This window comes from Notolepis coatsorum (genome assembly GCF_963971535.1).
Source record: "Notolepis coatsorum genome assembly, chromosome: 10".
In the NCBI taxonomy this organism is placed as follows: domain Eukaryota; kingdom Metazoa; phylum Chordata; class Actinopteri; order Aulopiformes; family Paralepididae; genus Notolepis; species Notolepis coatsorum.
In genome coordinates, this window is record NC_140174.1 from 82,609,139 (window position 1) to 82,627,408 (window position 18,270).

An 18,270-nucleotide genomic window follows, 5' to 3' on the forward strand; every position below is an offset into this window, starting at 1 on the left:
TTTTGCAACTGCCTTCTTCAAATCCCACCAGAGATTCTCTATGGGGTTCAAGTCAGGTGACTGTGATGGCCAATCTAAAACCTTCCATTTCTTCTTCTGAAACCAAGCCTTGGTGGACTTTGAGGTATGCTTGGGATCATTGTCCCGTTGGAAGGTCCAATGACGCCTAAGCTTCAGCTTAATCACAGACGGCATGACGTTTCCTCCTATGATTTCCTGATACGACTGAATCCATGATGCCCCCCACATGCTGCAGGTTTCCAGTGCCAGAGGCAGCAAAGCAGCCCCAGAGCATCACTGAGCCACCACCATGCTTCACTGTTGGCAGGGTGTTCTTTTCAGCATATGCTTCATTCTTCTTCCTCCAGACATACCGCTGATCCATAGGCCCAAAGAGTTCCAGTTTTGTTTCATCGCTCCACAGAACAGAACTCCAAAACCTCTGTGGCTTATTTATATAGTTGAGTATATTTGAGACGACTTTTCTTGTGCTTTTGGGTCAGTAGTGGTGTACGTCTTGGAGTCCGGGCATGGAACCCTTCAGTGTTTAGTATGCGCCTTACTGTGCAAACTGAAACCTCAGTGCCTGCTGCCACCAAGTCTTGCTGCAGGTCCTTTGCAGTCACTCAAGGGTTTTTGACCACTTGCCTCTTCAGGAATCTGGTGTCAGCCGCTGATAGCTTCCTCTTTCTGCCACGTCCAGGTAGTGTAGCCAATATTCCTTTAACTTTGAACTTGCGAACTATGCTTCCAACTGTATTTCTAGGAACATTCAGTGCTTTTGCTATTGTAGCCCATGCTAGCTGAAACATTCATTATGGACTGTGAATTGGGTGACGCTCCCTGGAAGAGTGTAATTTGTTGACGCTCCCTGGAAGAGTGTAATTTGTTGACGCTCCCTGAAATTTACGTGGTACAGCTCTGCTTGTGAGGAGAGTGTGGAAAACTGTTCCTGGTTGCAGGCATTTGATAAGCAATCAACGGAGAGACAGAATATTGGAGCAGTTGGAGAATATTAGAAAAGTGACAGAAAACGGTATACTTGAACAGAAAACTACTTGGGACAGAAGATGAAATATAGAGGATAAAGAGAGGATTCCGTGCTGGAACTGGACAAGGAAGAGAGAGGAAAAGACTAGCTGACTTGAAGACCGAATTGGAGGAGAAACCATTGCCAATTGAAAGACTGATAAACAAATGGAAGAATCCTGATTGGTTTTTGTTACCCCCTTCAGTGAACACGGATCTGCATCAACTGAAGTGGTCTTCTTCATTGACCTTCTCCACTCACCATCACCCAACGGTCGGCTGGTGAACTTTAACTTGGCCCCTGGTGGTAGGAACAGAATATCCGTTCCCTTTTTGTTTAATTGAGTGCACTCAAAACAGACTTTATTGGGTACCTTTTTTATTTCATTTATTATTTTCTATAAATGTGGACCATTGCATGGAAGCTATGATGTTGTAATGTGTACTGAACCTGGTGAACTCCTTTAAATTATATAAAAGGTAAAACGTAGATCACAGTGCCTGTGTATTTTTCTTAGAGCCAGTCTCCTTGAACCTATAGTTGATAGTTGTACCACTGCAGAAAGAACTGATAGCGTTGAATTACAGTAGGTTACACTATCTTTTTGTATCCTTTTCCTTGTTTGTGCAAGGCAATTATCTCTTCTCTGAACCTTTTGGCCAATTCTTTTGACTTAGCCATAATTTCTAACATGACTGTCACTCTCAACAAACCCCTAGGCAGTCCAAGTATTTATGTGTTCTATCTCAAGCACACTTAAACTAATTGCCCTTGATTAGTGTGCTTGAGACAGGGGGTTGAATAATCTTGAGACAGAGCGTTAAATAATCTTGAGACAGGGGGTTAAATAATCTTGAGACAGGGGGTTGAATAATTTTGAGACTGCAGTAGTGATTAAAGGTAGCATTTTGTGTTGAATTTTGATAAAAACCATTGTAATTTTCATTTAATTGAACTATTTAAACTGTTCTTGTCTACTTTGTTTATTGCAAACCGCTGACAATTTAAAATGTTTGCCAAAAAGCCCAATATGCAATGGGGGTTGAATAATTTTGATTGCAACTGTTGCTTGGGTGATTCTTACTAATCCCAGGAACGGTCACGATAATAGCCCTTTAGTGAAATCCAGTTATCACGTTGGCATTTTTCGCCTGATTATCGAACCATCCTGAAATCAACGCTAGATTATTATGATGTCTCCTCATGCAAGAATGAAATGTGGTTTAGATCGGCACCCGCATTGCATATGAAGGAGGGGAGGGGGGGGGGGGGGCAGCCTAGTTGTGATATCGTTGTAACAGGTTACCTCGCCAGAGTATTTAAACCCCGCCCACATGGCTCAGCTCGGCCCAGAAAAAAAAATACATGGTTTCTAATGGAGTGCAATAGCCGCCACAATGCGTTAGGGGGCGGTATTGACCGTCTGCAATCTCAAACACACTCCAAACAGCATGCACACGGTGCCTCGATGAATTATATCGATGAATTATAAATGGCAATAGCGAATTAAAAGAAATAACGAGTTAAAAACGTATATACCGTAATTTTCTGACTATAAGACGCGCCTTTTTCCCCATTTTTCGACCCTGCAGCTTATATAACGGTGCGGCTAATCTATGGATTTTTACAGCTAACGGCCACGAGGGGACCTCCAAGTGAGGCTCCTGCCGCGACAGACAAGCGGAGAAGAAGACGCTGCGAACGGAAGCAGAAGCGAGGCAAGCGGGCTGGCATCAATGCTAGGCTAACGGCTAATCCATTCAAGCCACCGTTGCCGACACTCTTCCTAACAAACGCCCGCTCCATTCGGAACAAGATGGATGAAATCCGCTTGCGACTCACTACTCAGAGAAATTTAGCAGACTGCTGCTGTATGATTTTCACAGAATCATGGATGGACTCTAGCACACCAGATTCACCTATCATGCTAGCCAGCCGTAGCGCATACCGAGCTATGGCCGGTCCGCGCCATATGTTAATAAATGGGAGCTTCCTCAAACAGCAATCTCTTTCCCGACAATCCCCTCTGTGCACGAACCCTATATATACACGTGATTGGCCGGGAATGTGTTAACCACTAACGACCGCCCACTGGGGGCTGTTTTTATTATCTTCACAATCTAATATAATTATTATTATAAAAATAAAAAATTACAAGTCGATTTTTTTTATTTCAATATAGAATATTAGTTGACAGCCCTACAAGTACAATTAGTTACTGCACACTACATCACCCCTGAGTGGAACACGTACCATACCGTGGTTTTTGTGTACAGTTACACCCCTGAAGCACATGCTTATTTTTGCCCATCCTTTACAAATTCTTAAAAACTAAATTATATTTTAATTAAAAAATAATAATAATTTAAATGCTGCAAGATATAATTTTTTGAAAAAAAAAGATAAAAAGTTCGATGTTTTACTCAAAACTGTACTCTTGAATTATTTTATCCTTTAAGGCTTTTTAAAATCTCGACTGAGAAGTACACAACTTCAACCCGTCACTAAGGCTATTCCATTTTTTTTTCATTTTTTTTAAGATTTTTTTTTTAGCGTTTATCGCTTTTTGCTACTGGGCAGTCCAGTAGAGAGAGAGAGCGAGAGAGCGAGAGAGCGAGAGAGAGGAAGAGAGAGAGAGAGAGAGGAAGAGCGGGAGACAGAGTGGGGGGAAGACATTCGGCAAATGACGCCGGGTCCAGGAATCGAACCCGGGTCGGCCGTGACGCGACGCAGCGCATTACATGCATTTAGCTTAGGGAACAGTCGCTCCGTTAGCGTAGCTTAGCTTCATCACTGGAAGTGGGGGGTTTTAGAGCCTGACGTTCCCTACAGTGCCCTACAGTCACCAAATACACTCCAAAACGTTCCTGTAAACATGTTGTGACCCGTGTATTTACCACGTGGAGAAATAAAAAATTATTGAATTCGACAATTACGTTTTCTAAGCAGATATACTCAGAACAATTTTTTGCCGAACGACTCCTCTCTGCGCGCAGTCAGTGATTTCTACGTGGAAGCCGTGTTTGTTTACATTCTCATTCATTCAAAGGATCCGAACCGATTGAAGTTTATGGATACCATGACTTAAAATCCTCTTACCTTGACGATTAAAAGCCTCCCCAATTTAGAAAACAGTAATCCAATGGCTGGTATTGATAATATACTACTAACTACTGTACGCTCGGAGCTAACCGGAGCTAATACTAAAGCTAATATAATGACTTCCTTTCTGGGTTTTTTTTTTAATAAAAGAGCGACGTCTATAGCAGCGGAATACGTTTATTTTGTACATTATCTAACGTTAACACGAACCTAAACTAACGTTACAACTAACCTAAAGTTAGTTTAGGTTCGTGTTAATAAATAAATATATATATAGCCCCAGTCAGGCCACTTTTTAAGCAGGGTGTCTGGGGGTCCCCGACCAGGAAAACACTGGCCTGGCCTGCTTCTAAGTTCAGTGGCCTGACTGCATGAAAAAAAATTTATTTACATTTTTTGTTTGAAATCAATACATTCTGGAAATCATCTCGCGACCCCCCGCGGCTGCTCGCGACTCCCACTTTGGGAACCACTGCTCTAGTGAGACATCTAGTAGCTCAATGTTATCTATAGCACCTTTAAGCACATCACCTTCTGTGATGCTGAGCCACAGATGAGTAGAAGTTAGTGTTGAAAAAATAGCACTAGGATGGATGATGTGAAATCCCCTATTGAGGACGTTTCATATTCTAACACAGAGTTAGATTTGCCATTTGGAGTCAAAGCTCACCTCATGGCTGAGTGACTCCTCAGACCTTAGAGGGGCGGAGGGGAGTTTGAACAGCATCTCTTGGCCTCTCCTCTTCTCCTTCCCTCCTCCCTGGAGACGTGATGTTCGCTGCTCCTTTCGGCTACACGTGTCCTCCGCTGCGTTCTCGCTCCTCTCTTCCCTCGCCCGTTTTGATTTGTGAGGGAAGGTGCTGCTGGGGAGAGGAGAGATGCCAACAATGGTCTTCACGCTCGAATGGACTTACGAGAAAGTTACGCACAAATTTTGCACAAAACTCCACAGATTTATTGACACGATTCAGTGTTTCCCCTGAAAAAAATTTAAGCAGCAGTGCTGTGCCTCTAGGGGGGTCCGGGGGCATGCCCTCCCGGAATTTTTTTTATTTTTATTTTACATTTTAAAGCTAAATGCATCAATCTGGTGCAAAATAAAGAGGCTAGATCTATGATGAACTTTGTGCTAAAAAAAAAATCAACTTGACTGCAGTGCTTTCTCCCTGCAGCCTTTTTCTCAGGTCAGTCTTTTACATTAAGCACCCCCCACAGCCCAAATGAAATGATAAAAAAAAAAAAATATATAATAATTTTATTTTATTTATATATATATTTTTTAATAGTCTAGTCTCTAGTTCATAGCAGCGGTGGTCCTAATTCAGCAGCGGCGCTGCTGAATGTATATAGGGGAAACACTGCGATTGAACGGTTTCTTTTCGGAGATTTGTTCGTAGCTGTGAACAGGATTTACGAACGTGCAAAGGCAGGTCGTAAGTCGGACAGACTGGTGTGCGCCCGTGTTCTTAACAGCTTCACTTGGGAGAAATCATTGGATTGCATTCACGTCGATTCTACAGACATCCTCGGAATTAAGTAATTATAATAATAATAAATACTACAATATTTGTATCATTAACTCACAACAGCCTTACCATTTAGGGCTTTGTAAACCAATAAAAGGACCTTGAAGTCTATTCTAAAGCGCACCGGGAGCCAGTGGAGGGAGGCAAGTACAGGGGTGATGTGAGCTCTCTTCCGGGTACCTGTGAGCAGTCTAGCGGCAGCGTTTTGGGGGAGTTGTAGATGGGCTATGGTGGATTTATTTAGCCCCAGGTACAGGGAGTTACAGTAGTCCAAGTGTGAGGATATGAAGGCGTGAATGACTCTTTCCAGGTCTGAGGGGGAGAGAATGGCCTTGATCCTGGCTATGGACCGGAGCTGGAAAAAGCACCCCTTCACCACCGAGTTTACCTGCCTATTGAAGGAAAACTCAGGGTCAAAGAGCACGCCCAGGTTTTTAACAAAGGGCTTGACTAGGGGAGACGGGTTACCCAGGCTGCTGGCAATGACACTGGTTTGGTTCGGAGGGCCGAAAAGGAGGATTTCACACTTTGACTGATTGAGCTGTAGAAAACTGTGTGCCATCCAGCATTTGATGTTGTCTAGGCAGGAACGAAGACTGTCGAGATTGTTTATATTGTTGGGTTTCATGGGGAGATAGACCTGAGTGTCGTCAGCATAAAAATGGAAAGAGATGTTGTGTTTAGGGATGCACGATATTGATTTTTTGACACCGATAACTTTATGCTCCTCAAGCCGATAACCGATATCAATAACCGATATTTATTGTATTAACTTTTTTTTTTAATGTATATATTTTTTTTTCTTTTTTTCCCAACATGAAACAAAACATATCACAATACAATAATAATAATACATAAAAAGACTTCCCAGGACAATAACTTAACACCAACTTAAATGTATATTCCTGTAGTTTTGACCTAACCAGACAACAGAAACAAAAGCCAAGACAACAGTTGACTGATAAAGTGACCATATTTATTTTTCCAAATGAAAATTCACAATCCGTCAACAACTTATAATACATCCAACCTAAGACGCTCGAAGCTTTTTTTTTCTTCTTCTTTTTTCAAAGCTGTCCGCCTTGAAAGAAAGGCTTTAAGTGGACACATAGCCTAGCAGGTCGCCTGCGGCATCACCACCGCTGCGATGGTGTTAGAAGCCTACGACGACGGCGCGAGCACGCTTGTACCTATTGACGAGTCGTTTGCTAAATTAAAGAAGTTTGACAGAAATGACCCAAGGGCTCAAGCCGCTAGCTTTTAAGCAGTCCTTGGTGGTGCAAATTAACCTGGCTACTACGGAGCAATAAGTGACTGCGTATTCAACCAAGGGTTGCATCAGCCATGAAAGGGGCTAGCTTTGCTTAGCTCCCCGCATCGTCGCAGGCTTTTAAGTTAACACAATAACACACCATCGCAGCGGTGGTGATGCCGCAGGTGACCTGCTAGGTTGGATGTATCACAAGCCGCTGCACTTTTCCCTCCTCGTGGAACTTCTGCATTGCATTTATTACAAATAGCAAGCGAACTTTTCCCCTCTGAAACAATCCCCACTAGCGTCGCCATCTTTGTTTACATCCGCGCTGCTTTCAAGAAACGTACGTGGCTACGTCACAGCCAAGAAAGGGAGCGCTGGATTTGTGTAAAACGCCCTGTTCCTAAACCACACGCTACCAGTCGTACCACAGTACTGGCAAAACGGGAGGATCCGACAGTCAAAACAAACGCACTTCATCCAAATTCACACACACCGCATTTTTTTTACCAAAGAAATATATTATATTATCGGAGCTATTAACTCTTTCAATGCCACGCCTGGTTTTCCGTTTTACCGCTTGAATGCCACCATCGGCGCCAATGTTAACTTAATATCGCCTAATCTATGTTTTAAATTATGGCTATGTGTCTAATCTGCCCATCGCATTATCAAAGACTATTTTCCAGTCAGTGCTGTGAAGGCAGATTGTATTTTTATCGCGTCGTTGCCGTTTCAGAGCAGTTAGAAAAGCCCCCGTTTTGATATAAAAAACAGCTCATTCTGGAGCATTCTATGAAAATCGTCTTTTAGTGGAATATTCCACAACGTTGATATTCGTCGGCCTTTTTATGAATCGTTTTCAAATAAACGCTAGATGATCAATATTATACGTGCACGCACGCACATTACGGCCGCGCGCGGATAATCGCCTCGTTGATTTCCTCTCGGACTTTTACAGTGAAACCGAAAGAAGACATTTCACAAAACAGCTTATAACTTCATCAAACTTACTCTGATTATCCTACCAATGAATGAATGAATGAAAACTTTATTTAACAGATTGCAGAATGGGTACAATACAGTACGGCTCAATACATACAATTGTTAAGGGGATGCAGACCTGAGAAAGACGTTTGTCTTGTTTCCATCAGGGTCCCCCATTTTCAATTCATATAGACATTTATGACATACATAACATACATGACATTTATGGCATAGGGACATATAGGTATTTAGTACTGATACATTTGTGACATAGGCGGTATTCAAATATACAGTACTGTTACCCCTAGATCCTGACAGAGTATATACATATGATGGGGAGGGGACTGTACATTAGGAGGGGGTGGGTGGGTGGGAGGGGAATATACATACGGCGGGGAGGGAATATATACATGCGGTGGGGAGGAGACTGTCTATTAGGAGGTGGTGGGGGTTTTGGGCATTTACGGTGGCCAGTTTCGAATTGCAGCCTCCCGTATGTAATGTTGAATAATCACTCGGTTGGTTTAGTATAAACACTCTTTATTCAACATCAGGTATGGGTTGACTCGGAACACGACTGCATGCTTAGCCGGCTACTCCCCGGGGTGGTCCTGCGCATGCTCCGTCCTGTTATAGGCTGACTCCTGTTACACAGGTATCATGCACAGCGTAATATAGTCCCTGATGTTACTAGACATAACATTACATCTTCCCTCCTTTGAGTAGCTTAACCTGAGGGAAGTAAACCAATTAAACTATCTAGCAGTCCATGGAACATGACTACAATATTAACCTTAGCTATTTTAATTAACATATTATACTTATTATTAACGTTAGTGAATGCTTTTAGAGTTTCTTTTCAAGCCCTGTCACATGAACCTGAACTAGACTCCCGGGTCGACTACCGGTTGCCCACATAGGTGCCGAGGATTATTCTGCCTCATTGGCTCCCTACGCACTCACTATACAGTCTTTCAGGTGAAAAAGTCTTTCAGATGTGATGGCTTTTTAACCACTCTGCCTCTCAACGTGGTGACCGTGGCTGGTGTCTGGATTGGTGTCACCGTCTCTAGCTGTCGTTCGTCTGCTTCCTCCTCGATTACCCCGTCTGCTTCCTCTTCCTCCTCATGCTCGGGCTGGGGAAGTGGTGAAGTCAGCAGACGCAGGTGTCGCCTGTTCCTGCGAAGAACACCGCCTCCGGTGCGGATGAGGTATGACCTTGGGGCACTGCATTTGTCCAGGACAGTGGCAGTTGTAGTCCACCCTTTTTGACTGTCAAGTTTGACAGCAACAGCGTCACCCGGCTTGAGTAGGGGCAATGGGCGGCTTGAGTGACGTCTGTCATAGTGGTGTTTGTAGGCAGCCTTGGCTCTGGAGTCTGCTGCCCTCACCAGTCTGATGTCTGGCCACCGGGGAATAAGCTTTTCCTCCAATATGGGTACAGGAGTACGTATCTGGCGGCCCAGCATCAATTGGGCTGGACTGTATCCTGTTGCCTGGATGGGAGTTGCTCTGTAGCTGAGAAGAGCGAGGGCTGGATCCTTCTGTTTCAGAATGTGTTTAGCCGTCCTCACTGCTCTCTCAGCAGCTCCATTTGCTTGTGGGAAATGTGGGCTCGTTGTGACATGGTGAAAGTCAGTCCTTTTCAAACTGCTGAAACTGATGCCCACAGAACTGAGGCCCATTATCCGTCACCAGGGTCGTGGGACAGCCCCACCTTGCAAAGATGGCGCTGAGGCGAGACCTCACTGTGGCGCTTGTCATGTCTGGTAGGTAGACAAGGTCGATATACCTTGAGAAGTAGTCGACTACAACCAGGTAGTTTCTTTTGTCCACTTCGCAGATATCCGCAGCCACTCTTGACCAGGGTCTGTCGGGTAGAGGCGTTGGCATGAGCGGCTCTCTGTTCTGGGTGGGTTTTGTCACCTGGCACTGTTTGCAGTGTTCTATCCACTTCTGCAGGGCTTTACCGACGCCCGGCCACCAGACGCTCTGCTTGGCGCGTTCACGGCACTTCACAATGCCCATGTGGCCGTCGTGCAGTCGTTCCACTATTACTGCCCTCATGCATTTGGGAATAACGATTCTGTCGCCATAGATGAGCAGGTTGCGGCATACTGAAAGGGAATCTTTCACTGCGTAGTATGGCATGATGTTGCTTGGCACTTTGGATGCGTATCTTGGCCAGCCATTTCTCACAAACTGTATCACCGTCTGTAGCTCTGGGTCTTCTTTTGTGCGCTCTTTAACCTCATCCAGACGTGAACTTGACATTGGCCATGCTGCCTGTGTGGCTTCCTCTAGAGCCGCTATGTCGTCTGACAGCTCAACCGTCTCCAGGTGCAGCGCTGCAGAAGGATGCCTTGAGAGCGTGTCTGCTACTACAAGCAGTTTGCCTGGGACATACACCGCTTTCGCGTTGAATCGCATCATCCTCAGGAGCAGTCGTTGACAACGAAGTGGCACTGCATCAATGTCTTTGAGGTTGAAGAGTGGGACCAATGGCTTATGGTCTGTTTGAATGGTGAAGTTGTCCAGGCCGTATAGGTATTTGGAGAACTTTTCACATGCCCAGACTGCCGCCAGACACTCCTTCTCAATCTGAGCATATCTTGTCTCAGCATCTGTCAAGGTGCGAGAACAGTATGCGACTGGCAATAATTGTCCACTGTGATTTTGAAGGAGAACACCTCCTAATCCATAGCTGCTGGCGTCGGCACTTACAACTGTCGGCTTGCTGACATCATAGAAGGCTAATATGGGCGCCTCTGTCAACATCTGCTTGACTTTAGTGAAAGCCTTGTCTTGTGCCGGGCCCCACACCCATGCTGTGTCAGCTTTCAGTAGGTCATTGAGTGGGTGTGTGACATCTGCTAGGTTGGGCAGATAGCGTCCAAGATAGTGCACCATGCCCATGACCCGCTTCAGATCTGTGGTGTTTCCAGGGGGCTGGATGTTTCTTATGGCCTCCACTTTTCCCATGTCAGGCCTGACACCACGCTTGTCCACGATGTGGCCTAAAAACTGGACCTGTGACTGTCTCAGTTTGCATTTTTCTTCGTTGAGCTTCAATCCAGCATCGCTTAGCGTTTTCAGTACCGTCTTCAGGCGTTGGTCATGCACCTCTGTGGTTTCTCCATAGACTATTATGTCATCCATGAAGGCTGCTGCACCTGCGTGGTCCTTGAGAAGATTATTCATCTCCCTCTGAAATATTTCTGGAGCGCTGGATATACCAAACGGAAGGCGGTGGAAGAAATATCTTCCGAATGGCGTGATGAACGTTGTTAATTTGGCACAGTCCTTTTCCAGAGGAATTTGCCAAAATCCTGTAGCAGCGTCCAGCAGTGAGAACATGCTTGAGCCGGCCAGCTTGGGGAGTATATCATCTAGAGTCGGTAAGATATACTTCTCTCTCTGCACGGCTTCGTTGAGGCGATTTAGTCCCACACATATTCTCACTCGACCATTCTTTCGTGGCACAACCACCATCGGGGCACACCATTCAGTTGGTTCTGTTATTTCCTCAATAACTCCACATTTGACCATCCGCTGAAGCTCCTCCTTCACTTTAGGGAGTAAGGGTACAGAGACTCTGCGAGATGTGTGGACAGAGTAGGGTACTGCACCTTCCCTCAGTTTTATTTTCACTGGGGTTGTTTTTAAAAGTCCCACTGACTCGCTGGGTACCACTGCCTCACTGGGCACATTTGTCACATTTTCCATTCTCTGTATGAGACCCATGGCTACTGACACTTCTCTGCTCAGTAGGTTGTTGACTGTGGGACCTTCCACAACATGTATGTCGAAGCAGTACTCTGTCCCTTTGTGACAAGTGAATGTTTTGAACTTGCCTTTGTTAATTAGTCTGCCCCCTGGACCATCCAAAACAGTATGTGTATACACCAGCTTCGGCCTTGTCACCAATGCGTCATAGGTGTGTTGAGAAATAACACTGGTGTCAGCTCCACTGTCTATTTTAAACTCAACCTCACCTTCCCGGAGTTGCAGTTTTATTGGCCATGGCTTATTAGAGTCCTGCACAGTGATAGAGCCCAAGAAATAATAATCATCAGGTTCGGTTTGCTCTTCTGCATACACATCACTGACCTGTAGAGTGCGACACACAATAGCGTAGTGGCCCCTCTTACCGCACTTGCGACAGTCAGCACGTCTGGCTGCGCACATATCACTCTCGGCGTGCTGGTTGCCGCACCTGTCGCAGTTGCCTTGAGCTGCATGTCTTGTGCCTGCGTGCTGCTGCTGCCTGGGGGGTCTGTAGCTGCCTCTCCTCTCTGGTTGAAATGCGCCTCTCGGCCGCGCGAAGTAAGCTCGTCTTTGTGTGTGCGTCACCTCACACAACTCTGTGGCTCCACTCTGTTCGGAAATCTGTCCCTTGATCTGTTCCGACTGCCTGGCGTGTCTGCATGCCCTCTCTAGGTTTAAATCCGACATCATTTGAAGCTTTTGTGACAATTCTTTATCCAATACTCCTATAACGATTCTGTCCCTTACATTTTCATCTTTCACAGTTCCAAAACTGCACGTGCTCGCCAACTCGTGTAAACAGCGGATGTATTCCTCCATGCTTTCTCCGTGCTTCTGTGCACGCTGGTGGAACTTTGCTCGCTCGTGTATGACGTTAACTTTCGGCACAAAATATTTGTCCAGTTTGTCCAGCACAATTGCATATACTTTTTCATCTCCGTCGGCTGTATAAACGAAGGTCTTGACGATCGATTCGGCTTCACTTCCGAGCGCGTACAGCAGAGTGCACACTTGCACTTCTTCCTCCTCTTTGTCTAATTTGGTCGCAATTCTGTACCTGTGGAATCTGCGTTTCCATTCAGGCCACTGCTCCGGATGACTGAAGTCCAAACTGCTCGGCGGTGGGAACTTTGCCATGGTTGACTTCTGACACCATGTAATGTTGAATAATCACTCGGTTGGTTTAGTATAAACACTCTTTATTCAACATCAGGTATGGGTTGACTCGGAACACGACTGCATGCTTAGCCGGCTACTCCCCGGGGTGGTCCTGCGCATGCTCCGTCCTGTTATAGGCTGACTCCTGTTACACAGGTATCATGCACAGCGTAATATAGTCCCTGATGTTACTAGACATAACATTACACCGTAGGATAACCACTGATAACATAGAGTCCTTACCTGACATCAGATGGTATCCAACTGGTATATTCCAATTCCTGATCACCATTCGAAAAAATCGATAAGTGTATGGATCCAACGCGACACAGTAGATCTCTATGATCCGCGGGGATCTGAGGCTCCAGAATGAACTGTGGTAACCCCGGCTGGATCAGTGAACTGGAAAATGTGGAGTACCGGATTTTTTCCCCCATTCATTTTCATTGAGTCCATTCCAAAATCACTTATGTCATCTGGGAGACGACAGGGGGCGCTTTTTTCCACAGTGATCGTCGGCGCCCCTCGGCTATACTCGGGTAGGCTCGGGTGATGCAATAATTTTTCAGATCGTAAAAAAAAATAAAAAAATCCGAGAAATCTCGTGAGTGGCTAGCAACCACCTATAAAAAAACACGAGAAATCTCGTGAGTGGCACTGAAAGAGTTAATAACGTTATCGGGTTTATCGGGATGACGTCATAATTGCTGATATCGGCCCGATAATTATCGTGCATCCCTAGTTGTGTTTTTTAATGATCAGACCAAGGGGCAGCATGTATAGGGAGGATAGGATAGCCTTGTGGAACCCCGCAAGAGAGAGAGGCAGAGGGGGAGGAGCAGTTTCCGATATTAACGGAGAAGCTTCTATCACTGAGGTAGGAGGTGAACCATGATAGGGCTGTGCCACTGACACCAACTGCCTGGTGAAGACGGTGAATGAGAATAGCATGGTCTATTGTATCGAAAGCTGCACTGAGGTCTAAGAGCATAAGGACAGCACAGTCCCGGTTGTCGGTAGTGAGGAGCACGTCATTGGTGACCTTAAGCAGGGCAGATTCTGTGCTGTGGTTGGCTCTGAAACCTGACTAAAATGTGTCCAGGATGTTATTCAAGTGCAGGTAGGGAGACAGCTGAGAGAGAATAGCCTTTTCAAGGACCTGCATTAGTGGCGAGCGCCTTGCCCACTGCACCACTCAGCCGCCTGTTTTGTACCGTTTTGAATATGAATATAGTTTGTGATTCTTAGCAATCCCAGGAAAAGACGCGATAATAGCCCTTTAGTGGAATACACTAAACACGTTGTAATTTTTCGCCTGATTATCGAATCTTCCTGAAATCAACGCTATATTATCATTATTATCCTTCCTCCTCATGCAAGAATGAAATGTGCCCTGGAGCGCGGGGCTCCCCCCACCACCTCCTGCACTCAACGACACACAGCCACACATACACACACACAGCCGCGATCGCGGTAGAAAGAAATATCAGATCAACGCAAGATTTTATATATAGTGTTCTTACCTGGTATCTGATGTAATGCAAAAGAAATAATCCAATTATCTGATCGCCATTCCAAATACTGCTCATGGAGGTCCGTCCCACATTACCGAGCGTTACACATGAACGGGCGGGCAGGGTTACCGTTCCATGCCATAGTTGTAAACGCTCGTCCTGCCGGAGTATTTAAACCCCACCCGCACGGCTCAGATCGGCCCTGAAAAGAAACTACACCATTTCTAATAGAGTGCAATACCTGCTGGAAGGCGTAGGCGGCGGTATTTGCCCTTTTGCGAGCTCAGACCCATTCCCAATGATAACATCAGGCTGGATGGATGAAAATGAATGGATATAGCTAATAAAAGAAATAATGATTAAAACCCGACTTTTCTCGTGATTGGCCGTGATTGGCACAGAATGAGTTAACAATTACATTTTACATTTATAGTTACGTACACTTTCGATCATGAGGTCCATTATTGAAGCATTTGTAACTAATGGTTCTTGTAAAAGCTACCTGGTGCAGCTTTAATCTGGCTATTTTATCAAGTTAACTATTTACTGAGGGCAACAACTGGGCTGAGTAAGGGCCAGAATAGGGCCTATACTTGTCACGATCGGGGCCTGTGCCTTCCTCTGCCGTCATCCCGCGCTGCCAGATGAGGATCAGCTGCAAGGGATTCCCTCATCAAGCGGGTCCTATATCACCTGGCAGATCCCGTCATCCGGCGTCGCAGTGTTAAACTGCCTATCTAGGTATGACCCTTCAGTCTGAAGACCTACTAGGTACCCTCTCCTTGTATTCCCTTTTTTTTTTTTTTTTTTTGTTCCCGCTCTCACCCTCGACACAGCCGGTGTCTATGCTCTCCTCTACGGAGTTCCTGCTCTCGCCCCCTGACACAGCCGGTGTCGACAATCACCCGTATTGCACTAGGAGTGCACCTGTCCAAAACTAAGAGACATTCAAACCTGCCTGTCGTACATTTACTGTGTATATTTCTGTCTGCTTGGGAAGAATATTAAAACCCCCTAAACCGCTCCATTCTCTCTCCTCCTGTGTTTTGCTATTGGGCTCCGCAAGAACCCCATCCTCACAATACTGAGGTACCACGGCTACCACAGTGAGCCAGGAACAATCCTTCTTAGCCACCATGATAGTGACAAGTGCAGATGACATGTTGTCAGTCTTACCTTGAAGCAATCTTACTCTTCCTGGGAGGTGGTGAGTTTCTTTGAGAGTCTGCAGCAGTCAATGTATTCTGAGGCTGTAAAACAAAAAACGCTCGTTTAGATCACATCATGTGTCTTGTACTAAATATTATTATTTTTATAATACTTATAAATAACAATATCGATAATTATCTATATCGAGTGATATAACATTATCATATCGTTATCGTGATATCATTTTTGGCCATATCGCCCAGCCCTAGTTCTATTCCTACAAGTAGTTAGGAATGTATATTGTATAGTAGTGTATATAGGACTCATTACCTTTAATTTGTAAGCTTAGCATTGTATTGTATTTTATCTTAGTACTTTTTATCATGTCTATTTTATTATCTATTCTATTCCATTATTATTTGTATTTTTTGCACAATCAAAGCGGGCATGGCCACCTTCATTTCACTATATGTCTTGTGTATGTATGTGACGAATAAATCTCTTGAATCTATTAATGATCAAATTCTAATATATTTTTTTAAGAAAAAAAAATGTAAACCCGTGATACAGAGCCAAACCAATTAGCAAGCACATCTTAGCTACACTGGACTTGTTTCTACTTCATTAAATTAGTATTTTTTTATTTTTATTAAATCAACTTTCTTTAATGAATATAATTGATGGGAGCGCCGAGCGCCAAGCGGATGCAGATAGGCTACATCATTTATGATACAATTTTGACGAGTCATATACTATAATAGCCTAATCTTTATCTGCAACTGTGAAGAAAAACCCCATTGGTTTTTTAAACGGAATGAATAGACTCATAAAACATTTAAAAATATTAAAATACAAATTCAAATGTTGATTTAGAATTCGAATGAAGCTTCGAACTATTCGGTACAGCCCTACATGACAATGTCACTTAAAAGAGCTCACCAGCCCACCAGGAAGGTCTAGGCAGCACGTTTCTGCCACCTCCTGCTGCTCCTTCATCTCCTCCTCCTCTCCAGGGTTTAGTTTGACATCCTCTGAAATTAGACATTCTGTTGTCTAACCATATTTCCTATGGGACCTTTACATATCTACGTCTTTTATTTATGACATGTTTAAAATGAAGATACAAATAAGTGTAAAAAAGTCTTACTGGGGGGAGTCTGGGGGGCGTCCATCTCACAGGTGTTTGGCACAAATACATCTGCAGACAAAATAGGTGCCTTTTATTACCTTTATTTACCAGGGTAGGTTCTGTTTTTAACCTTTATTTACCAGGGTAGGTTCAGTTTTTTAACCTTTATTTACCAGGGTAGGTAATTTTGAGTCATTTACTAGTCAAGTACTAACACAAAAGAACAAGTCCAGCTAGTCTTGAGTATTACCGGTAATATAGTTTTCAAACAATATAGATCATTCTTTGAATGTAATATGTGTGGTTTTGAGGACCTTTTGCTTAGATGTTGATAGAGATGTTTAGAGAGCATGGCTGGGCCGAAGGATGAGAGTAATACAGGACTGACCGCTGTGTAAGCTGTGAGGATGTGGTAGGCCTAGAGTAATGCAGGACTGACCGCCGAGTAAGCTGTGAGGTTGAGGTAGTGACTGACCGCTGGGTAAGCTGTGAGGTTGAGGTAGGGACTGACCGCTGGATAAGCTGTGAGGTTGAGGTAGGGACTGACCGCTGGATAAGCTGTGAGGTTGAGGTAGGGACTGACCGCTGGATAAGCTGTGAGGTTGAGGTAGGGACTGACCGCTGGATAAGCTGTGAGGTTGAGGTAGTGACTGACCGCTGGGTAAGCTGTGAGGTTGAGGTAGGGACTGACCGCTGGGTAAGCTGTGAGGTTGAGGTAGGGACTGACCGCTGGATAAGCTGTGAGGTTGAGGTAGTGACTGACCACTGGGTAAGCTGTGAGGTTGAGGTAGGGACTGAACGCTGGGTAAGCTGTGAGGTTGAGGTAGTGACTGACCGCTGGGTAAGCTGTGAGGTTGAGGTAGGGACTGACCGCTGGGTAAGCTGTGAGGCTGAGGTAGAGGCGTCTCTGCATAGCGTCCATGCTTGTCCTGGCCGTCTCTCTTCCGTCTTTTAAGTTTGTTCACTACGGGCCAAGAGCTTTGCAGGCGCGGGGAGTCTGGGATCACGCCCTCTTCCTGCTCTGGGGACGAGGTCTGTCGGGGCTCTGGGCTGCCAATAAGAACAGCATCAATACTTAGCTACCAGACTCAAAGACCTCGCTCCAAAACAGAGACATCTACCTTCATCACACAAAAGGGTGCTGGGTGTTGAAAATATCAATGATAGGGGCGGCTGGGTGACGCAGCGGACTAAGCACTCGTCACCAACGCGTGAGACACTGGTATCAAATCCGGCTGTCAGCATTGCCGGCCGGCCGTCATACTGGCTCAATTGGCAGTCAGCGGGAGGGAAGCCGGTGGGGTGGTATTCTGGTCGTTGTAAACAGCGACTCCTACAGGTCGGTCAGGGCGCCTGCACAGCGAGGGAGGGAAATGGTGAGGGTAGTGTGACCTCCCACACGTTACACCTCACCAATGAGAGTCCGCGCTGGCAGGTGAAAAGATGCTGCTGGCTGTCACCTATGTCTCGGAGGAAGCATCTGATAGACTTCAGGGCTCCCTAGACCGACCAGTGGGGGGCACATGTGAGCAACGACCAGGAAGGGGAGGGGGGAATTGGCATAACGACTCAATTGGGATGGGAGAAAAACACAGAAAAACAGGAGAAAAAGTGGATAAAAAAAAGAAAATGTCAATGATATGAATCGATTT

At 45.2% G+C, this 18,270-nt stretch overlaps 1 protein-coding gene across 2 annotated transcripts in view; it reads right to left on the reverse strand.

Moving 5' to 3' along the window:
* rbbp8 (retinoblastoma binding protein 8) overlaps positions 1 to 18,270 on the reverse strand; it is an 80,516-nt gene that overhangs the window by 29,314 nt on the left and 32,932 nt on the right. Inside the window, exons 7-11 of one of the 2 annotated variants that reach the window (XM_084322701.1) lie at positions 17,490 to 17,668; positions 16,637 to 16,687; positions 16,429 to 16,520; positions 15,517 to 15,590; positions 4,803 to 4,992 (exon numbers count right to left, since the gene is read on the reverse strand). In XM_084322701.1, coding sequence (XP_084178827.1) covers positions 4,803 to 4,992; positions 15,517 to 15,590; positions 16,429 to 16,520; positions 16,637 to 16,687; positions 17,490 to 17,668 — 586 coding nt within the window. Of the gene's footprint in view, positions 1 to 4,802; positions 4,996 to 15,516; positions 15,591 to 16,428; positions 16,521 to 16,636; positions 16,688 to 17,489; positions 17,669 to 18,270 lie in introns of both variants that reach the window. The other variant, XM_084322700.1, reaches the window with a different exon arrangement.